The 21,460-nt window shown below is 33.8% G+C and overlaps 5 protein-coding genes across 21 annotated transcripts; 1 reads left to right on the top strand and 4 right to left on the bottom strand.

Moving 5' to 3' along the window:
• The first annotated feature begins 1,507 nt into the window (after positions 1-1,507).
• On the top strand, positions 1,508-5,651 carry LOC105649781 (Major facilitator superfamily protein). The gene is made up of 5 exons (XM_012236563.4): positions 1,508-1,637; positions 1,782-1,887; positions 2,000-2,217; positions 3,891-4,331; positions 4,435-5,651. The coding sequence occupies exons 1-5, from the start codon at positions 1,635-1,637 to the stop codon at positions 5,410-5,412; spliced, it is 1,746 nt and encodes a 581-aa protein (XP_012091953.1). The 5' UTR covers positions 1,508-1,634; the 3' UTR covers positions 5,413-5,651.
• LOC105650188 (zinc finger A20 and AN1 domain-containing stress-associated protein 1) lies at positions 5,412-6,540 on the bottom strand. Its single transcript, XM_089721955.1, has 2 exons — positions 6,198-6,540; positions 5,412-6,130 (listed from the first exon to the last, which is right to left on the bottom strand). Exons 1-2 carry the CDS (start codon positions 6,324-6,326, stop codon positions 5,828-5,830), a joined length of 432 nt encoding a protein of 143 aa, XP_089578081.1. The 5' UTR covers positions 6,327-6,540; the 3' UTR covers positions 5,412-5,827.
• A 243-nt stretch (positions 6,541-6,783) lies between these two features.
• Positions 6,784-8,766, bottom strand: LOC105649780 (glyoxal oxidase-related protein). Of its 2 annotated transcripts, XM_020685437.3 has the most exons (2): positions 7,394-8,766; positions 6,784-7,303 (listed from the first exon to the last, which is right to left on the bottom strand). In XM_020685437.3, exons 1-2 carry the CDS (start codon positions 8,656-8,658, stop codon positions 6,979-6,981), a joined length of 1,590 nt encoding a protein of 529 aa, XP_020541096.1. In that variant the 5' UTR covers positions 8,659-8,766; the 3' UTR covers positions 6,784-6,978. The 2 variants fall into 2 exon arrangements, with proteins under 2 accessions (XP_020541096.1, XP_012091952.1); XM_012236562.4 differs by having other exon boundaries at positions 6,784-8,766.
• Positions 8,767-9,276: 510 nt separating this feature from the next.
• PLPB (PAS/LOV protein B) lies at positions 9,277-14,052 on the bottom strand. 15 transcript variants are annotated; one of them, XM_037636011.2, is made up of 8 exons: positions 13,917-14,052; positions 13,094-13,807; positions 12,807-13,014; positions 12,597-12,661; positions 12,362-12,441; positions 12,199-12,254; positions 12,049-12,112; positions 9,277-9,605 (listed from the first exon to the last, which is right to left on the bottom strand). In XM_037636011.2, the coding sequence occupies exons 2-8, from the start codon at positions 13,620-13,622 to the stop codon at positions 9,453-9,455; spliced, it is 1,155 nt and encodes a 384-aa protein (XP_037491939.1). In that variant the 5' UTR covers positions 13,623-13,807; positions 13,917-14,052; the 3' UTR covers positions 9,277-9,452. The 15 variants fall into 15 exon arrangements, 11 of the variants coding, with proteins under 11 accessions (XP_037491939.1, XP_012091948.1, XP_012091949.1 ...); XM_012236557.3 differs by adding an exon at positions 9,951-10,017 and having other exon boundaries at positions 9,467-9,605; positions 13,094-14,040; XR_005177119.2 differs by adding an exon at positions 10,524-10,790 and having other exon boundaries at positions 9,468-9,605; positions 13,094-14,040.
• A 2,552-nt stretch (positions 14,053-16,604) lies between these two features.
• On the bottom strand, positions 16,605-20,321 carry LOC105649778 (ribonucleoside-diphosphate reductase subunit beta). Of its 2 annotated transcripts, none has more exons than XM_012236554.4 (5): positions 19,971-20,321; positions 18,465-18,716; positions 17,719-17,797; positions 17,259-17,337; positions 16,605-17,172 (listed from the first exon to the last, which is right to left on the bottom strand). In XM_012236554.4, the coding sequence occupies exons 1-5, from the start codon at positions 20,229-20,231 to the stop codon at positions 17,109-17,111; spliced, it is 735 nt and encodes a 244-aa protein (XP_012091944.1). In that variant the 5' UTR covers positions 20,232-20,321; the 3' UTR covers positions 16,605-17,108. The 2 variants fall into 2 exon arrangements, with proteins under 2 accessions (XP_012091944.1, XP_012091945.1); XM_012236555.4 differs by having other exon boundaries at positions 18,465-18,713; positions 19,971-20,318.
• Between the last annotated feature and the right edge of the window lie 1,139 nt (positions 20,322-21,460).

Here is a 21,460-nt window from a genome sequence, read left to right as displayed (position 1 = left end):
AACTAATAAAAATTTATAGTCGAGATATCTTGAATCTCTATATAAATGATAAAACCAACAAAACTGCATTTGATTGAAGTTTTTTCACATATTGAAATAGCTTTAAAAAAATTAAACAACTTAAAAATCTAAATTAATATTTTGGTTGGATCCAATATTATAATATTTAGTTCAAAAGATCAGAATTGGAAGGTCAAAAAAACAGTTGTTACCCTACATAACCATAGACTCATAGTGCATTAATTAAATTAATACCCTAATCGATAAATAAGATCACTTAAAGAACTATGTCGTTACACGTGTGCTAAGGGATTAAATAAAATAAAATTTTATTTGTTGCAACTAAATACATATAGCACTATAGTCCTCCCTTGTCCTATAAAAAATAGATTCATTTTCTTATTATATTTGTCCAAAATATAACGCTATTTTTTATTTTTAAATATTTATAATTTACTATTTTTACTTATTTAATGTGTATTATTACAACTAATCAAATATTGAAATAATTAAATAGTTGTCACCTGTAAATTTCAATAACTTTGATTATAATTATGATTCTTTCATTAGAAAATTTATATCTCGATTAGCTTTAAAAATAATTTAATAAGAGTTGGATTATCTAATATTAGTATAGTTTATATTAGGATAAAACTAAATGAAAATTAAAACTTAATCATGTTACCTATGTTAAAATATTAAGAAAAAATTAAGAAAAGTCAAATTCATTAATATAATTTTTGATTTGTGTGGAAGTTGAAGTAGTGCTAGTATCTGCATTCCATAATATTTGTTTAAAAAAATAGTTTGTTTCAAAATATTTATTACATTTGCAGCTTTAATGAGTAATAAATCTATTTTTCATGTTTACCCTTATATATGGCCTATAATTATTTAGTGTTTATATATAGGAGTATTAAAATAAGGGTAATATAGTCGATTTACTCAATAATTTATTGTAATTTAGTTAAATTTAATGATTTTCTTAAGGTTTTTTTTTTCTAGTATCGAGAAGAGGAAATTTGAATCTGAATCCATTATCATGTCATGTATGCACTCACTACCAGTGCAATGTAGTATTTTAAGAAAGTAATCCTTTTTTAAGATTGCTATTATGTGAAAGAAAGCAGTTGTAGCATACCATAAATAGAAAATTGAGGCATTAACAACTGTATCTAAGATTTATTAGTTTATGCACAAACAAGGAAATAAGAAAGGCTTATATGCTTTATTACCTTTATAATATATTTTAATTTGGCAGGAATTTTGATGCTTCAATCTTCATCTTTTGCCTTCTTTTGGGTAAAACCCATCTTTCTTAACTAACAGACCTCTCTGAAAGAACCTTTCTTTTTTTCTTCTAATAACATTAATATTTTCATATTGAGAGATTGGAGTGCCCAAGAAAATTACAATTTTTCATAAATATAATAAAATCCAATGAGATCAGAAATTAAATGATAAAATCCTAGTGATAAATTAAAAGCCTATAATAAAAGTCATTTTTCTAATGGGTCCATACCATTCTTTGTCTTAAGTTTGCACCTTCCCCTTTAAATCCCTCCGTCAGTCATCACTCTTTCTTTATAATCTTCACTCTCTCTACGAGTCCAAGAAAGAGAGAGCAGAGAGAGATGGTGGGTTCCTCTTCTTTCTTGCTTTCTTTCTTTCTTTATTTCTTTCTTTCTTTGTTTCTTTCTTTCTTTCTTCATTAACCTGTCTTATTCTTGATTAAATATTGTTTATATCTTATTATTATTGGCTTTAATTTATACAATTAGGACCAAGAACAAGAACTTGTCAGATGGGAAGGGTATGTAGACTGGAGAAACAGGCCAGCACTGAGAGGCAGCCATGGAGGAATGCTTGCTGCCTCTTTCGTATTGGGTAAGTACAGAGATATAATTTCTTTGTTCGTGCATGAAAATGGGTTTTTCTTTTCTTTTTTTTTTTTTCTTGGAAGATGAAGATGAAAATGAAATGGTAAATTTGATTGCAGTGGTGGAAGTATTAGAGAACCTGGCATATCTGGCAAATGCAAGCAACTTGGTTTTGTATTTATCAGAATACATGCACTTATCTCCTTCTAGATCTGCTAATAATGTCACGAATTTCATGGGAACTGCTTTTCTTTTAGCCCTTCTCGGTGGGTTTCTTTCTGATGCTCTTTTCACTACTTATCGCATCTACCTGATAAGTGCTGCCATTGAATTTCTGGTAATTAAACCTTCCCTCTCTCTTTTAACTTACAGCTCAATTATTTACATTTTACCTTTTCAATTCTTGGAATTTGATATTTTTCCCAAAATGGAAATTTTGATTCTCAAAATGAGGGATTTGAAGTACACCCACCTATAGGGACCATATTTGAGTTGAGCAAAGTGTATAAAGTTTAAGATTGTCTGAAAATCTGGAATTTGCTTCCCATTATAATGATATAATATTGCCAAGAAAAGTGACATTTGGTTAGTTATGTGCAAAATATTTTAAATTTTGCATATTTTAAGAGGAAACAAATAGCAAGCTTATCCTAAAACTTGCACTTGAAGGCACAATTAACAAGGCACCGCTGTGATTGGGTGACCCATAATGCAATCTGCTTACCCTTTTATAGCAACTTGCTTCTTACCAAATCTGAGCCCCAATCAAGGGGAACCTTTTCTAAAGTTAAACATGCTCTTCATGAATAAAAAATTTCCATTTTCAATTATTAATAATTAAATAGTAGGAGTAGTATACATATTCAAAGGGATAAAAAAGAAAAGAAGAAGAAAAAAAAAAAAAAAAAAACTAATCAATTGGTCAAACGAAATTTGACCAAAGTTAATGATGATTAGTATTTGTAATCTGGCTTTTCTAATAAGTACCCAGTTAATCATTTATTTACCTTAAAATAGGCATAGGTCCCACTCATAATACATTGCTGTGAATCCAATTATAGTGAGTCCTTTGAGGACGAATAGAAGCTTCTCTTTTTTATTTTTTATCAATATTTATATGCATTTGTCCTTTTTGATTCACAATATTTTGTCTCTAGTACCCGACGAGACCTCTAAGGTCACCGAATGCTGTGTGACAGACGACCTGTCCCTGTGCCATATAGTTTTTGCTTGCCACGTGTACCTCGCCATCTGATAGTGGCCCCAAGTGTGGTCTCTGTCTTAGATACGGTCACCATGGTCTGCCGTTCGGTATGCAATTAGTGGATAAACAATCCTCTTTTGTAGCTTCTTTTTTATTTTTTTTTAATTTATTTTATTTTTTCTGACAAATTTTCATAGCCATATACCGTAAAAGAAATAACAACAAAAAACATTTTGCAGGTTCAATGAACCTTTTGTAAAGCTGTCACGTGGATACCTCATTCACTCATATGTCCTCTCACAAATTAGTGAATTCCACGATTGAAAATTAATGTAAATTTGAGAAATATAATTTGATTTTTTTATTTATTTAAAACTCAAATTAAACTTTAATCATTTACTAAATTCTCATAAAAAGTCAAAATTTGTTATTAAATTAAAGAAAATTTTTGTAATAATTTACATTAGTTTATAATTGAATATATAAATGTAGCTAACAATTAAAAACCACATAAAAATTGTAAGTCTTCCCCTTGTACAGAGTAACAAGTTTTAAAGAATCCCACGTAACCGGATTCTTAATTTTTGGACTGCCAAAATAATTTTTGTGCATTACATGAAATTCTGGCGGCGACTTCCTATGTCATGTGTACATTTCCCGTCACTTTCTTTTGCTATATAAGTCCAATAGCTGAGGTTTGGATCAACACGTGGCGAAGGGACCCACATTGACTTATTTCAGCTAACTGTCAAAATTAGTTACGAGCTTTCAGTTTTAGTGGGAATAAATTGTTTGTATTGCAACAGGGACTAGTGATACTGACGGTGCAAGCACGATCATCGTCGTTGAAGCCGTCGGCGTGTGACCCAGAAAATGCCACCGCACCGTGCGAAGAAGTAAATGGCGCGAAAGCTGCAATGTTGTTTATCGGACTGTATCTGGTGGCTCTTGGTGTTGGAGGGATAAAAGGGTCATTGCCTGCACACGGAGCAGAGCAATTCGATGAGAGCACACCACAGGGAAGAAAGCAGAGATCAAGTTTCTTCAATTACTTCGTCTTCTGTTTATCTTGTGGAGCCTTAATTGCAGTCACATTTGTTGTTTGGATTGAAGACAACAAAGGCTGGGAATGGGGATTTGGAGTCTCTACAATTGCTATACTTTTGTCTATCCCTATCTTCCTTGCTGGCTCACCCACTTACAGAAACAAGATTCCTTCTGGAAGTCCTCTTACTACCATTTTCAAGGTACGTTATTACTCGTTCAAAAAAAGTAAATGTTCCAAATTGATGAAACTGGTGAATTTTTTAAATACCAAAATGATGGGGTTTTTTGCCCTTTTACGAACAGGTTTTGGTCGCTGCTTCAATTAACACCTGCAAGAGCAGAAGTCCAAGCAATGTTGTAGCTAACCTGAATACAAGCCCTTTCAATCAAACTGCAGACATTCAAAGCCTGGAATCCAAAGGGACTTCGAGTGAAATAATACCGATTGAAACTTCAACAGAAAGCTTAAGCTGTCTTAACAGAGCAGTAATGAAAAGACCAGTCCATTCTAAACTAGAATGCACAATACAAGAAGTAGAAGAAGTCAAAATTGTTATTAAAATCCTCCCAATATTTGCTTGCACTATAATGCTGAATTGCTGCCTAGCTCAACTCTCCACATTTTCTGTACAGCAAGCAGCAACCATGAACACCAAACTCGGTTCATTAAAAGTCCCTCCTGCTTCCCTTCCGATCTTCCCTGTAATCTTTATCATTATCCTAGCACCGATTTACGACCATTTTATTATTCCATTTGCAAGAAAAATAACCAAATCTGAAATGGGTATTACCCATTTGCAAAGAATTGGGATAGGTTTAGTTCTGTCTTCAATAGCAATGGCAATAGCAGCTCCAGTCGAAATCAAGCGAAAAAGAGTTGCTACAGATTCAGGACTATCACATGACTCAACAACTCCTTTGCCAATAACATTCTTTTGGATAGCATTTCAGTACTTGTTCTTGGGATCAGCAGATCTTTTCACTTTGGCAGGACTTTTAGAATTTTTCTTCACAGAAGCACCTACAAGCATGAGATCGTTAGCTACTTCGCTTTCTTGGGCTTCACTGGCCATGGGATATTACCTCAGCTCAGTAATTGTATCGGTAGTAAACAATATTACAGGTAACTCCACGCATAGACCATGGCTATCAGGCAGCAACATAAATGAATATCATCTCGAAAGATTCTACTGGCTCATGTGTGCGCTTAGTGCTGTCAATTTCTTGCATTACCTTTATTGGGCTAACTGGTATAAGTACAGATCAATAAGAGTTTCTTAATTAGGCAAAAATTATCAATTTGTATGTATAGATATAGCTGAAAAGCAAACCCTTGGGTGATGTTTATAAGTCCAGTTGATGGATCTTAAATTTTCCCATTAGACATAGGAGATAAAATCAAGTGCCAGGGGCAGAGCAAGGAGATCAGAGTTATTTCCATCTTGTAATCCAATATTTTCTACGTTGTAATAGCTAGAAAGTAGTTTGTTCATTTTATCCAAGGAAAATTGATTAACTAATTCTTGTTTCACTAACAACTAATTTCAAAATTTACAATTTTCACAATTTTCTTGGAAAAGTAGAAAACTGCAATTATCATAATTTCCACTAAATAATAAATTCACTATACACTTCAGCTTAACCCGAACAGCATGGCTACCTAAACTTACTAATCAAATCAAGAACCAAAATTTCTTCAGACCCTGAAATACAGTTTATCACTTTTGATAAGTGGATTTTGCTTGATCAAACAATCTCGATCTGCTTTCTTGAAGTCAAACGTGCACGAATGTTCTTTGGGGTACCGGTGAGAACCACACAAGACCTTTCCGCAACGGCATGCGAATCCTGTCAAACCAACCTTCTTGTTGCAACTTTCACATCGATTCTTCACAGTAGAACCGGCAGAAGTAATTGTCAATGTCGTTTCTCCAGTATTGGTAGGTAAAGATAGCTGCTTGTCTATCGTAAGAGCTGTCGTTTTAGTAGAAGCTATTGTCTCTAGTCTTGGTAGGTAAAGGTAGCTGCGTATCTATCGATCCATCTGTCGTTTTGCCATATTTAGCTTCAGAAAGTAATTTCTCTTTCAAATAATCCTTGTAGCACTTGGAGCACAGGCCATGATTCTGTGGTGATCCAAAGAAGCCACAGCCCCTCTTGCAAGGAGAACTACTCGAGTTGTTTTGAGAATCCATCTTCTTATATTCTTGAAAATAAGAGAGACCTGCAAACTCTTCTCTGCTTCTTCCTACGTCTTGTGTTGATTGCTTATGATCAATTGATAAGTAAACATTGAAGAGGTTATTGTGATATATATAGAGAGACTGACTTTTATCTCCGAATTGGGTCGGCAGAGGAAAACAATTTCTGATAAGGAAAAGAATCACAGAAATTAGTACGTTGCTGAACCTTCTCTGGAGGCTGTTTTGGTTTTCCTATTTCAATAGGAAAAGTTTTTTTTAAATAAAATTGATTTTGTTTATGAGGAGAAGAATTAGGATCAAGAATCTCAAGTGAATAAATATTAAATTCACAAAAAAACAAATAAGGATTTCAAACTAACTGCTAATTGGTAAAGCCAAATCAGTTCACATGATACTGTGAAACCAAAAGTTTTGACATTATTAATCTCTTTAATTTTGAGATTTACGATTTAAATTTTAATTTTAAATCTCATTCCTTAAAATTGACATTCAAATTGATGGCTAATGCTATAGCTTACGGTTTACATGAGATTCATATTACACTTTCTTTCTATTCTCAAACAAAAATTACATTTTCACAATTTTCTTGGAAAAGGAAAAACCAGCAATTATCATAATTTCCACTAAATAGTAAATTCACTATTCACTTCAGCTTAGCCCAAACAGCATGGCTAGGAACGCCGGCGTTGACCAAGAACAACATATAATACCCAGGTGGGACCACGTTAACATTTGTGGGCCCAATCACGTTGACCTTATATCCAAATGCTGATAGCTGTTCCACACTGATCGTTTTCAACACCACCATCCTCTGATTCATAGCAAACGAATGCGTAGTAAACGACGGCGCAATCAGCACTACAGAAATCCCCAAATCTGAACGATAAACTTTCAACACGAACGTTACCGAGAACATCTCGTTGTACGACACCGTTCCCTCCACTGACTCCACTGTCAAAATCGAAGGTCTGAAAACGGTGTACATTGGGTCAAGATAAGGCGGGTAAAACGCTTCCAAACTAAGTTCAGTCTTGTACGGATATGCTGTGAAGTTGTACCTTGCGTGTGGATTGCTTCCACCCACTAATATCCTGCCATCTGGCAAAAGCGCTGCTGTTGAGTGGTACATTCTTGGAATATTTGTCGGGTTCATCACCACGAATCTCCGGGTCGGAACTTCTTTTGGAAGGTATAGAACCGGAAAGAGAACCGGATTCACTGCAACATCCCAACCTGCGGTCCCATTAGCGGCACCGTTGATGATAATAACATCACCAGTAGGTAATAGTAACATATCGTTCATGACCCGAGGCATTGGCATAAGCTCCATGATCCATTCGGGTTTCGGATCCGAAACTTTTAATCTACCACAAGTCCTCGTTGCTTCCACGTAAACATGCTCCGTATAAGCCTTAGTGTAAGCACCGGGCCGGGACCCGCCGCATATCATAATCTCTGTTTCCGGTATTTTATTAACATCAATTCCTCCGGTTAACCGGAGTGGAAGCAACACGGAAGAGCCAGTACAGGGGAAGTTTCTAGAACCACCAGGCAAAACTGGATATTCTTTAAGAACCTCGTTTCTTGTATAATCAAACAAAATGGATCGATTATTAGCAAAGATGAAAAGATTCCCGTCTGGTAAAAGATGCAAGAAGGGATAAAGATTGTTTTCTTCTTTTGGGTCTCTGGTTTGGACCAAGAAAGGGAAAAGTACATTGTCACTTATTTCAGACTCCTTTGGATAAAACTCGTACGTAAAAACCCTTCTACCTCCAACAATGATAATTCTTCCATCAGGAAGTATCTGATTACTCGCATACCATCTTCGGCTTAAAAGAGGAATAGAAAGCTCGACCCAGTCGCAAGAATCATCATCACAAGGAGTAAATGAACGAATCACTTTCTCACCGCCACTGCTGCCGCCGGTTTGGATAAGAGTGCCTTGTGCGTCGACGGAGCCAGAAGAGCACCAGGTATTTGTTAAAATCATTAAAGGACGAACACTGTTTGTAGCAATGTCGTATAAGACAGAATGTGCACTGCAATCTTTAGGTTTTACGTATTTGTCGTTGTAACGGCACTTGCCATTTGGTAGAGAGATGTTAGAGATGCCAAAATCGGTTCTGTCGAATATGATTATCTTGTTGTTTTTGAGGACTTGAATGTGCATGGCCGAGACGCCTATGCTTTCTTGAAGAAGAACCCAAGAACCGCCGGTTATGGTGGAAAAGTACTGTGCTTGGTGGGCAAGATTTTGCGAGCATAGTGTAAAGAAAGTGAAAAGAAGAAAGATAAGAAAAGTTTGGTTCTTGATCCCCATTGATGGTTTCTTGATAGTTGTTAATGGAGAAACAAGATTTAGGGTTTATTTATTGGAGAAGATAACTGGTGTTCGAAAAAACAGCAAGTTTTACATGGGATTATTTCCTCGCAGTATTAGCAACGAATTTACGTATCCTTAGAAGCTAGAAAGTCATTCTGAGGGCATGTAAGCAGAAAATAAGTCAATATCATATACGTAAGGTTGTTGGGTAGATTGCATTTCATTTCCAGAAACCGCATGAATAAATTATAATATATAATGAATTTAAAAACTAAATTAATTCTACTAAGTACGTATCAATTGCCATCAATTGATCAAAGGGTTTAGATTTCTGTTTTAGGTTTTTTTTTAACCACATTGAAACTCAAACGTTCAGTTCCGAAACAAAAAATGTTAAACCATCTATCGCCTCACATTCAGAGTAGAAATTTGTTTAAGCAAGTTGTTAAGTCTAAATAAATTGCCTACTTATAAAATTAGTGTTCATTAGCCGGAGTTGGGTTGCCTTGGACTTTTAAGTTTTCACCTGATAGCATATTAATTTACCTGAATTTGTATGAGCAAAAATCAAACAGAATACCCAAAGTCCCAATTGGCATATTGAACAACTCTATCTATACAAACAACTGAAAAACAAATGATTTTTCAGCCTATTTTTATGTATGAACAATGTCAATATCACAATAATTCATCACCGGAACAGACTATTTTCTCAAATTTCAACCTTTACAAGACCAGATTAATTTGCAAAACCGGTAATCAGCATCAAAGAATATTATCGACGATGTATGCTATGATTTAGAGGAGCCAGCACCAATTGATGAACACCTTACAGCTACTCTCACTGCACCTACGCAACTAAGCTGCCTCATTTCAGGGCTTAATACATGCCTGTCCTGGCTCTTACACCCTTCTTCCATCTGAACACCCAGAAAGTATGCTATCTGAACAGCCAGAGACACTTGTAAGAAAAATAAGAATTGCATAAGCCGTTGATTGTTCTTTGTTTGCCTTCCAAAGATTAGAAATTTAGGATCCAATAACTGTAAGATGCTGAACCAAAATAAATAATTTGGCAAAGAAGAGTCAATATTGACCTACACAAAGTGACTATTGCCGGTTCATAATCATTAACAAAAGACAATAATAATGCCTACAATGTCAGTGAGTTCATAAAAATGCTAAGAAGAAACCATAAATCTAGTGAAAAAACAAAGGAACCTAACCAAATAATTCTATATTTTCTTCTAAAATAAGCAAGCATTAAAATTTCCAACAGGTAGGCTTACATTAATATTATGCCTGGAATAGAATACCAACAAGCTTAGTACTAAAGATTCCCACTCCTGTTGGCATCTGCAGGATTACACAGGCATCTGGATTGGTAAACAACAATCTAAGTTCAACAAAAACGCAGAAGAAAAGAAATTCTCACAAGAACAAAAGGGCACATAAAAACTTGAAAATTACGCAATAAACATAAGTGATAGCTCATCACAATAAGACCACAGTGACACCCACAAATATAGAGGTCATTTCTGACACCTTGGAATTCCAGAAATGAACACAATTGTGAAACTGTTACTCTGTGCTAATAAAGAAGGATTTCAGAAGATGGGTAATCCTATCTTTTCTTTTTCTTCTAAACTTCAAAATACAAGAACTGTCAACCATCCTAAATGATAAATTTTTTCAATGAAGTGTATAGTACATCAGCATGATGGCATTGCTGATTCTGACACAGCTCATAAAATATTAAATACTACTTAAACAAGCATAAAAAATGGGGGACCATGGAACACTGCTACATATAACAGCCAAATTTTGATGGAGTATCCATAAGTTTATGAACAATGGGCTACCTGCCGCACTTGCTCGCCAGCCTGAGAAATACTGTAATTGCTGACACTGACAACTGATGGATGAAACATTATTATCATTAGCATTAGCCTTTCCATTCATTGCAGCCCATGAAACAGATAAAGCTGGTCTTATCTACTTCCATATACCATTGTTGAAGGCATCTTTCATCTCTTCATAAAGTTTAAGATTGGGCCAAAATGTATTTATCACATGAAGGAAGATCAGCTTTAGGGCAAAAAAGTGAGTCTGAACCTCCATTTGATGTCCTAGGTTGAACAGTTATAGAGACTATGATAATTAAGAGCCAGTACCATGCACATATTAACAGAGCTATATTTCAATGGAAAATATAAAAGCCCGCAGGAATATCAAATGAAAAAGAGATTCAAGAATTGTGGCACTACAACTACACGTGACAAATTTCAAGCCTGTTCCGTCATTCCAGTACTGTGAATCCAACCCTAATCAGCCACATTTGTGCTTTTCTTTCAATGATGACTAAACAGCAAATCATTGGATGATCAGATGGTGAATCAAGAGTTAAAGAATAATCGGTTGATGCAGGGTCAAAAGAGTGGTTTATAATAAAACCTGATTTACTATCATGAGAAGTCATGTTTATCACGCGACCGGGAGGCGATTGACACAGTCGCCTGCCCAATTGAAGAAAGAAAATATGATAGGATACCTTTGTTGGTACCAGGGGAAAAAAAAGAACTGGCTTCAATAGAGAAACTGAAAGATAGAGATAGGAAGACGTTAAAAGTAATATTTGATTGAGATGGTGATTTTTAAGTGCCATATAAGAGAGAGAGAGAGAGAGAGAGAGAGAGAGAGAGAGAGAGAAGAGAATGAGGAGGAGCAACAGAATTTAGAGAGGAGGGAGACCCCCACAAAAAAAAAAAAAGCACTTTGGTTCAATTCAATAATGAGGTTGTGGAAAGAGCCCCAACTGCATAGAAAATGAACACTGGTATCACCCAATTACCATTTCTGCCTGTTAAAAAGAAGCCTTAGTGCAAATTGATCTTCTATTCATTGCATACAACCAACAATAGGAATAGATTGTGCATGGAGAACAAAGAAAAAGGATCATAATTAAATTCCAGTAACAAGTAGGTGGAAAGAAACGTCAAGCATGAAACGCAGATTAATCATGTATGGCATTGCCAATCCTCTACTCAAACTATTTGATTAAACAAATCTTTTTAGGTTCCTTAAGAATTCATTTGGTTTAATGGTATTTGCACTGCCTGAAAACCTGGCAATATGTAAGCAGTTCTCTCTGAATATGAAGGGCTACAGCAGAAGAGATTTACTTCTAGTCGAAAATCATATCAAAGTCAAAATAAGATGCACAAGAAAGTTTATTTGAGTAAAATATATGAGTAGAACAACTATTTTTAATTGCTCTGATCAAGCTAAATACTTGTTTAACTGCAAAAAGGTTTTAAATCTATGCTAATGTCAACAATGGAACATATGAAAGATAGATAGTAAGAGAAGTTTAAGCATGCAAAGCACCTTGCCAGTAGCATTACGAACAGGTGATATGTGAAGAAGATTCCAAAATGTACTCTTGTTCTTCCTAATACAAGTGTAAAAGCCATTATTTAGAACAAAAAAACAGAATATTTCTCTCAAAAACATTGGAAGAACAGTGAAAGTATCAACCTGTAATTTAAGATACGTACTGTGCATGCTTTTTCAGCTTGAATGCTTTCTTTTATCTGAAAAATATACAGCAGCAACATGAATTTCCAGTCAGCCGAACCTCCATTCGAGTTACAACAAATGTCAAAGTAAATAAACAAAAGGAAAAATAGGAAATAAGTACCTGCTTGAGAGTTAAGCAATCTGTTTCAACTCCATTTAAAAATCTACAATTGTGCCCCAAAACTTCATGCCTAGCATAACCTAGGTAAATGACAAAATGACACAAGTAGCTAAGCAATTTTCACATTGTTCAGATATTCATACACCATATGCCATGGATCAATCTATGGCAATTCAGCAACCCATAAAAGTTAGATAAATATGCACAATTGCATAGCATAAAAAGCTATGAGCACCTGTTAATTTCAAGAAGGCATCACTGGCATAAACTATAGGCATATCTGGCAAGTGTGGATCCGTCCTGCAAATGCATAAAAAAAAAATAAATAAATAAATAAACAAAACGAATTTGTGCCAAAAACACAAAGCAGAGGCATTAGCAATCTTATAAAGAGAAAATCTTTTATGCTGAAAAGAAACAATTATTGGAATCTGAAACAACTCACAATACAAAGCTTTGTTTGATTCTACCAAGAGATATACATAAAGATGAGCTGATAAGGTCCGCTCCAGGTATGCTGCATCTTTTTCCACACACCAATTTGCCAGTTGACTCGCTATAGTGAGTTAGCACAGACAATATACTGTCAATGGCACTCGCTGCTTTGAGCTTCTCTACCTCACTCGCCTCACATGGCTCATCAATATTTAATGCTGTAATAAGAAACAAACCCATTAATAAATGAAATGCACCAATTCCAACTTCCGGTTCAATGAAGGCCAATAATCATACCTCTAATATCCGAATCCAATGCCAAAACCGGACCCAAATCCACCAAAGAATCCGAACAGACCTCTCTTCTACACGAGCCAAACAGAATCTCCTCGCCCAAAGTCGTTCCGTTCAACCCCTGTCTCCGCATAATCGGCACTTGAACCGCTACGAAGTGGATCACTCTCCCATCGTCCTTACCAAAAACAGGACTCATGTGAAACAGCATCCAAAACGGAGTGCCATCTTTCCGATAATTCAACAAAATGATTTGCAAAGCCCTTTCCTCCCTAATCGCCTCGCGAATTTCCATCACGGATCTCCGGTTCGTCTTAGGCCCTTGAAATATCCTTCCATTTCGGCCAATAACTTCGTCTTTTGAATAACCCGTCATCTTCAAAAACCCACTGCTGGCAAACACAATCGGGTGGCCGGAGATACAAGGATCAGTGATAGTAAAACAGTCCGGCAATCCATTCAGAGCTTCTCCGGCCCAAAGAGAATAACGGGTATTGAAGGATTGTTCAATTAGAGCCAAGTGTGATTCCATTTAGATTGGTCCCCTTTGAAATTTTGTATCCTCGCTTTGCAAATCAGACCCAATCCCATGTGTCACAGCTAAGCCAAATTAATATGCGAAGCTTGAAAAGAGTAGAAATTGAAGTGAACAAGGAAGCCAATCAAAGAATTAGAGAGTTTTTGCCCATGGAAATTCTTCAAAGAATCGTTTTCAAGCTACATAAATGGGAGAGAGAAAGAGAGTGAGGCATAGAGAAAAAGAAATGAAGAAAATATCTTTGTAAAGCAATACAGAATTGAATGAACATAGATGAGTGGGAGATACACATCACTCGTTGTTGTTGTTATTTGTGCATGCAAATTGTAGAAAAGAAATCTCTCTCTTTCTTTTCAGTAGATGACAATTAAGAGAAGCTGAGGAGGAGCAAGAAGCAAGTACACAATTATGCAGAGTCACACGTTGAGAACACAATTTTAAGATTAAATAAATCCTGATTTTTATGCATTTATCCCTTGTTTTTATATATGACACGTAATCTACAACCTGTGTTGTGCACGAAAAAAAAAATTTTTAAAAAAAAAATATATATATATATATATATATAATTAATTAAAATTTTAAAATTGTTATTTAATGCTGTAATAACATTACAGTACCCTCGTATCAATTATAAATAGTATTTTAATTTAAATATTTTTAACATATATTGAGAAGAAAAGTAAAAAAAATAAAAATAGTATTCTTCTCGTTTCACTTTAATGGCAACATTTGATGTTTTCTTAGAGATTAAAAAAATAATTGGAATACATTAATTTTCTATGAAAGTATAATATTACGTCTGTTTCATAATACTTGTCACGTTTAAAATTCTACGTCCTTAAAAAAATTATTAAATTAGTTTAAGTAATTATAAATTATTAAGTAAATTGACTGTATTACCTTAATTTAATACTAATTATCTAAAAAATTATTAAATTAAAATAATAATTATTGGTCAAATATAAATGGTAAACATGAAAAAAAAAATTGCCTATTGAAACAAACTATTTTTTGAAATGTAATAAGTATTATAGAACAGAGGTAGTAGTAAAAAGTCTAAATTGTCTTTCTTAAAATTAAAAGCTCCTCTTCAATAATATTTCCTCTTTTCATGTCAAAAAAAGCTCCTCAATTTGCTATAAAGCACATAATAAATATGGATAAATTTGAAAAAAAATAATTAATGTGCTCTCAAAATCCTAACTATCTGTATTGATGGGGTGAGAGAAGGGTAATTAATGGAAGGTTAAGGGAGGTAAGGAGGGGAGAGGGTAGGGAGAGTTATAATAAAATAATGTGATGTTTGAAAATGGATGAATTAGTGAAAAAATAAAGGGGATAATGCATGTTCTTTGTATTTAGAAAGAAGAAAAGAGAGGGATAAATAATTAAAATAGTACAAAAAAAAAAACCTTAATAACCTCCCCCTATTCTTGCTTACACCCTAAATTAGAGTGTAGTTAAATTTAAGATTTGAGAGGTAAAGGAGGTTAAGTCTTACCCTTATTTACCATCGTCCTTCCTTAACTCACTTTTTTTCAAACGAGGATAAATATTTTAGATACATTTCATTCCTCTCGTATATGTCTTTTTGAGCATTTAAATTTATAATTATTAAAGTGGAAGAGAGGGAATAACATTATTTTAAAAACTCACAATGTATGATGACATCCACTTGGACTATACATGCTTTGTGTAAAAATAAATGGATAAGCATATTTTATTAAATGCGATGTCTTGCTGTTATTAGGATAATAAGTTATCTAAATTTTATAAGAACATGGAAAAACATGTGAGAAAAACTCCTACATTCATCTCTTAATTTAAATAAAAGAAAAAAGAACTACTACCTTGCTTCTTTTTTTCAGGCAAGAGTTGTAATTTTTCTGCTTTTTTCTTTTTTAGGGGAAACAATTTTTCTGGTTTTTGGTTTTAGCTTTCTATAATTTTAATGAAAACTATCTTACTCCGTCTCATGAGGCGAGCGGCAATAAAAAAATTAAAAAAAAAAAAAAAAAAAGATGAATTTTAACAATGACAACGTCCTTTCCTATTTTGGGCTTTGAAGTGTGGGTCCTAACGCAATTATGCAAATCCAAACAAATAGTAGAATCCAATTATACTGCACACAGTTGTATGGTCAGGGTTGTTTTTTTATTTTTTTAATTATAATTTTCCTTTTTTTTTTTTAATGTCTAGTACGAGTTGTAACAAAAGTGGTCATCGTAACCCTTCACCTGTTATATGAGATCTGGTGGAGGAGGTACATTATTACGTACAATGCAGCTGCATAATAGCTAATTAGGAAATCAAGATATGGAAAATCGCAAAGTACCATGGGTAATGGGTGAATTAGGGTTAACTAATTTAAATTTGGTCCTATTCTATTTAAGTCAAGATGGACTAAACTCAGAATGTTGATTGGGCCTTTTTTATTTTTTCGGTTTACACTACCATATCCAGGTAAGATTAGAAGTGAATTTTAAATAAAATTCTTTTAATAATAGCCATTTGAAATTTTCAATATGTTAATTCTTTTATTAGTTAATTATTTTGTAAATTTACGAATTAAAATATGTTATATATTTATATACCAAGTTATCTATCAAGTAGTGACATTACATTACAAATTGTAAAATAATAGTAAATCTAATTTATTTTTAATAAATATTTTTCACAATTTATTTTTTATTATTTGATTCAAGTATTAAAAATTAGTTTAAAATATCAAAAGTTGTCATTTAAATAGCAAAATAAAGATTGGCTATGAATACTAAAAAAGAAATTTTAAAATAATTTTATAGCGAATTTAGAAATTTGTTTATTGCGAAATTTAAATAAAATTTTAATTGCAGAAAAAAATTATTTAAATAAATAAATTTTATAGCTATTTTTTCTACAGAGAAAGTAAACATATACATGGTGGTACAATAAGATAAATTTTGACGGTAAAATTATAATTTCTAAGTAAAATTGGATAAAACGCCTCAATTTTAAAATTGATAAAATATACTGAAACATAAATTAATTTTCTTTAGCAGTAAACTTAGGAGGCAGAAATCAGAATCATCTGAAAGCAACCAGCGGGAAACAAACAGAAAAATCGACGCTGCTTCTTATCCATCCGCGTCAGCATGTTGTGTGTTGTCCAGTTTTATAATCAACGCCACGCGGCAATATTTCCTTGCTCATAGCTATTTCAACTATTTTGTGCTTAGAGCATCTTTAATGCTACGTGGCTTGTGACCTGTGAGTGTCATGTGAAATATGAGATATGAATGAATTTTAAAAAATGACAAAATAATGTATTTTTCAAATAAAAGCCAAAGCATGTATTTCAATGGCGATGAGGATAAAATAGTCATTTTCCATTTACAAAAACCATTCATCATCCGCCTTGAGAGGAAGGATTTGCACAATTTTAGCTGATTCGCATTTATCTAGATAGAAAATTCAAAATTGTCATTCATCATTGCTTCATTTTTGCACAGCCTGACGCTTTGAAAAGTGAGGGAAAAGCTTCTTCTCTAACTCCAGTAAGCTGAAATTCATATAAATAGCTAGTGAAAAAAAATCTAAATATGAGAGACGAAATTAATAACAAAGAAAAAATACTTGTTGACTTACATCTGATATCTACGAAGAGCCTCGTTTCGTTTGACCAAGTACAAGTCGCTATCCTTGGGTATATTGTTCAAAGGATTACCTGCGACGCAAATTTAAAAAAAAAAAAAAAAAAAAAAAAAAAAAAAAAAAAAAAAAAAAATCATCATTATGCTGTATCTAATTGTAAGATACATCATCTTTGCAATTCAAGTGTTCATGTCTTTGTGCTCTACTCGAGTCAGCTCAACCCCAAAGCTAACAATGACAAACACGAGTCATCCTCCTTGTCAATATCAAGAGTTTATGACGACTTCAAAGAACTTCGCTTAAATGGTTTTCAGCTGCTATTATAAGATGGGCCAATTTTCTGTAAGCGCCCTTTTCATGAGATGGAATTGTGCCCTCAGAGAAAGAGAGGAAAATGCAAGATCTTCCATTTCATAAATATAAAGACAATCTGCAGAAATATTAAGGATCATACTTGGAAGTGGTACTACTTCTTTGGTTTCCACAATCTTGTGAACTTTTGGAGAAGTTGGTTTGTTAGTCTGATGTAATCCCTGTTCAAGACATAAACCTCATATGGTTAGTCTGATGTAATCTCTGTTTACCTCATATGGTCGACGTGAACAGAAGTAACATAATCGAGCGACAATTTGATGCGAGTAATTTAGCATAGAGATAAGAGATTAAGAAAAATAAAAAATAAAAAAAAAACATCTTAGACTCCCTTACTTTAAATAATTGAAAACAATATTTGATGATACAAACTAAATAACTTGAGCCCCTCACAAAGTCACAAATCACAATACATAAAGGCATTTCTTTATTTTCTTCCTTAACTTTTTTTTCTTTTTTTTTCCAAAAAAAAAAAAAAAAACCCTCAAAATTGCATCTACTCAACCAACACAAGGTGAACTGCTTTTTGTTGAGCTACCTTTTTCCCCTCTTCAAGTGAAACTACTAAACTTTAAACAATAAATTATCATGCTTTGGACAGTTTTACCATCATTACCAAACTTGGGTTTGATTGGATGAGTTAGAAATTCAGGACCTCATTTAACTAATAAAATGATAAACAGATTAATACAAGCATTTTACTTATAGCTTTGAGATGGAGGAAGCATCCGCAAGTTTCTGACAATATGTGTTTCCATCTATCAGGCAATGGCTATGATTCTGATGGGTTCTTAAAACAGAGAAAGCAAAGATGAGAAATATCCGTACCTTCTTCCTTTCCCTCCTCTTTAGAATCTTCAAATGACACTTTTTAATGTAGTGCATCAAATGGTATCGAGAATGTCTGGAGCATAATTGGTCTCTGACCTCTGGGTTCTCAGTTAGCCAATCAGAAATATCTTTAGATTTGACAACTTCATCTTTATCTAAAGATTCCAACCAGGAATAAACTGGTAGCCATTGATCTGTTCGTTGAAAGCGAGCTTGTGGAAGATCAACCTGATTCATTTCTGTTGCCTGCTAAAGGAAAGATGGCAACTACTCAGTTCTTAATACAATACAGGAAGCAAGGGGATATATGCAGAAAGAGAAGAAAGGCAGCACAGCTTTGAGGAGGAGGAGAGGTGGAAATAGAAGAAGAAATGAAGACAAGAGGTTGTTAAATAATTTGACTGATATTTCATATGACACGCTTAGGATATCTAAAATTTTCAATTTCATACGGAATAAAGATGCCATTCAAGAGAATGTTGTAAAAACATGTAAAACACAATGCAAGGCTACTGTTATGGTCCTCTAGCATCCAAAAGAAGGAAATCTAGCTTCATTGACATGGGAAAATTGCAGATAAACAAAAAATAGTATGCTCTAAGCTTAAGCATATAGAACAAGTGTTAACAATATAATGCAACTATCTACAGCAAATACATAATGAAGATCAATGTTGACCTCAGAATACCATATGTTCAAATTCAATAACTTTCTAAACCCAGAAGTACTGAGCAAAGGCAATGTTTTCCACCTTGATCTTTATACTTTCCTACCCTTCTCATTTTCACACACAGCACTTCCAGCTTTGAACCAGAACAATTGCCTAAAACCCCGACTGCAGCATCATAATATTCTCCTCGCATATCTCTAGCAGTAACTTTGCTGAGACAATGTTTTACTTTGATAACTTAATACTTTACAGCATAAAGTCATCATTTGGCATGTAACAAACCCTAGCCCTCATCATTCCCATTCTCTAGCACTAGAGAAGCTCGTCCTAATTCAATTGTTATAGCAAATTATCTATACCGCATAACATTTATCCCATAGGTGCGACCAAAATCAATGCCAATTGCCCATCATCAAAGTAAGTTCTTAAAGAATTCAATGCTTCTAAATAAGGGTAGCTGCATACGCGACAAGTGCAGGTAATATCACTGCAAAGTGATTTACTTGCTCCAAACAAATTTTTGCAGTGAATTGTCTCTAATATGTAAAATTAAAAGCACTCTTATTGTGCTATTAAAAGCAACGTATCAAAGTCAAAATTGTTTATTTATTCTAAAACTACACCTACACAAACAATCTAAGTCGTTCCTCAATTGTATGCCAACACTCAACAGAAATACAGCTTTTGATCGTTTTCCAAAATACTTGCACATAAAAGGCGACAATTACAGTGACTTGAGCTCCCAAAACAAGTAATATCTCCAATGGATCAATTTTTTTAATACCTCAAAAAAAAAACTGATGAAACCATAGTTACAAATAGCAGTAAAGTACCTGATTGGGCAACCTCATGTAATTTTGAATTGCTAGGAGGCGATCAATGAGATCGGTTCGAGGCATGGACTGGAGGTCAGCCGGTAAGGAGCCGCGATTGGAGTCTATCCAAGCCTCGACCTCGGTGATGGTAACGGCTTTAGCTTCGGGGAATGCGCTGAGCCAAGCTCGAGCCATTGTTTCCCATTCTTGCGATTGGTTAGGGTTCTGATCGCTAGGTCTGGGGTTTTCAGCTAGGGTTTGTACATTTGAATTCGACATTTTAATTACTTTCCTTTTGTGTGCCGCGAAGATTGTATTGTACTTTTGTTTATCTTTTTTTTTTTTTTCCCCGAGGCCAGATGTTGTTCGCGCTGCGGTTTGGTAGAGAAACGTTGCCGTTATTTCTTTTTTTTTTTTTTAATTTCTATTTTTGCACTATAAAGGGGTAAGTTCGGAACTTTACACAGGTGGGACAAAATATAACTGACTAAAATAATGAACTGTTCTTTCCTTTTTTTCTTTTGAAAATTATGAATTATTCTTATCGAGTCACAATAAAAATCTCCTATGATTTGGGTCTCTAATCTATACCATTAAACAAATTTTTTAGTATTTGAAAGAGGATTTGAACTTAATCTATTATTAGATTGTATGTATATTTATCATTATTTATTTAATGATGTGTGTCAAAGTATGTTGGCCATGAGACCTACACATTCTTGAAAATAAATGAAATAAAGAAAGTAAGTCAACAAATGAAGGAAGAAAAATAAATAAACATATGAAATTTATGCAAATGGAGTTGTACACGGTATTTCTATGCGTAGTCAAAAATGGAAGGCAATGAAGTTGTACACGGCATTCCTATGCATTCACCTCTTCTATAAATAGAGGCAGCAAAACCTCAAGTTACACACCAACAAGAAGAATAGAGTGAGTGAGAGCAATTGTGAGAGAGAAAAGTAGAGAGATTATTTAAGAAGAAAAATTAAACTTAATTTTTCGGGTATTCTTGAATAGAAAGCTGTGAGTGTATGTAAACAATTTATTTATTTTTCTATAAAAGATTTGTGGCGGTCCGGAGACGTAGGCAATATTAGCCGAACCCCGTTATCAAATTGTGTGTATTATTATTTTGCTCCCTCATAAATCTGACTTATTGGGGATTTTGCGTAATTTTTTCCCAACAATGTGTAGTATTAAACAATTAATGGCATGGGATTAAAGTTATAAGCTTGTTATTAAAATGTCTAAATTTATTGAACATAATTATAATATTTCTCTATTTTTAATGTAAAGTCAATTATTTACTTTCGATTGCATTCGATGATTATCTTCGGTATATATATTTTTGTATTTTTCATATTATTAATATATCACTTATTTTGAGCATAATGGTTGAACTGGGTTCGAACAACTCTCATCCTTGTCATTTTTCAGTAACTATACAAAAAGAACTCAAAAAAAAGAAAAATACCAGAGAAGTAAAATAACAGGATTTCATTCAA

This window comes from Jatropha curcas, chromosome 5 (genome assembly GCF_041381405.1).
Source record: "Jatropha curcas cultivar XTBG-Jc1 chromosome 5, XTBG_Jcur_1.0, whole genome shotgun sequence".
Lineage (NCBI taxonomy): Eukaryota > Viridiplantae > Streptophyta > Magnoliopsida > Malpighiales > Euphorbiaceae > Jatropha > Jatropha curcas.
This window is presented reverse-complemented; position numbering and strand designations above follow the sequence as displayed.

Bases quoted from the DNA above. Each gene is read 5' to 3' on its own strand.
- LOC105649781 (XM_012236563.4), top strand. The intron at 1,888-1,999 runs GTAAGTACAGAG...ATTTGATTGCAG, and splicing joins TGCTGCCTCTTTCGTATTGG to TGGTGGAAGTATTAGAGAAC. The intron at 2,218-3,890 runs GTAATTAAACCT...GTATTGCAACAG, and splicing joins GTGCTGCCATTGAATTTCTG to GGACTAGTGATACTGACGGT.
- LOC105650188 (XM_089721955.1), bottom strand. From the start codon at position 6,326: ATGGATTCTCAAAACAACTCGAGTAGTTCTCCTTGCAAGAGGGGCTGT. The intron at 6,131-6,197 runs GCTAAATATGGC...CCAAGACTAGAG, and splicing joins AAGAGAAATTACTTTCTGAA to ACAATAGCTTCTACTAAAAC.
- LOC105649780 (XM_012236562.4), bottom strand. From the start codon at position 8,658: ATGGGGATCAAGAACCAAACTTTTCTTATCTTTCTTCTTTTCACTTTC.
- PLPB (XM_037636011.2), bottom strand. From the start codon at position 13,622: ATGGAATCACACTTGGCTCTAATTGAACAATCCTTCAATACCCGTTAT. The intron at 12,442-12,596 runs GTGCTCATAGCT...TCATTTACCTAG, and splicing joins TGCCTTCTTGAAATTAACAG to GTTATGCTAGGCATGAAGTT. The intron at 12,255-12,361 runs GTACTTATTTCC...TATATTTTTCAG, and splicing joins ATTGCTTAACTCTCAAGCAG to ATAAAAGAAAGCATTCAAGC.
- LOC105649778 (XM_012236554.4), bottom strand. From the start codon at position 20,231: ATGTCGAATTCAAATGTACAAACCCTAGCTGAAAACCCCAGACCTAGC. The intron at 18,717-19,970 runs GTACTTTACTGC...TCTTTCCTTTAG, and splicing joins ACATGAGGTTGCCCAATCAG to CAGGCAACAGAAATGAATCA. The intron at 17,173-17,258 runs GTAAGTCAACAA...TATGAATTTCAG, and splicing joins GCTCTTCGTAGATATCAGAT to CTTACTGGAGTTAGAGAAGA.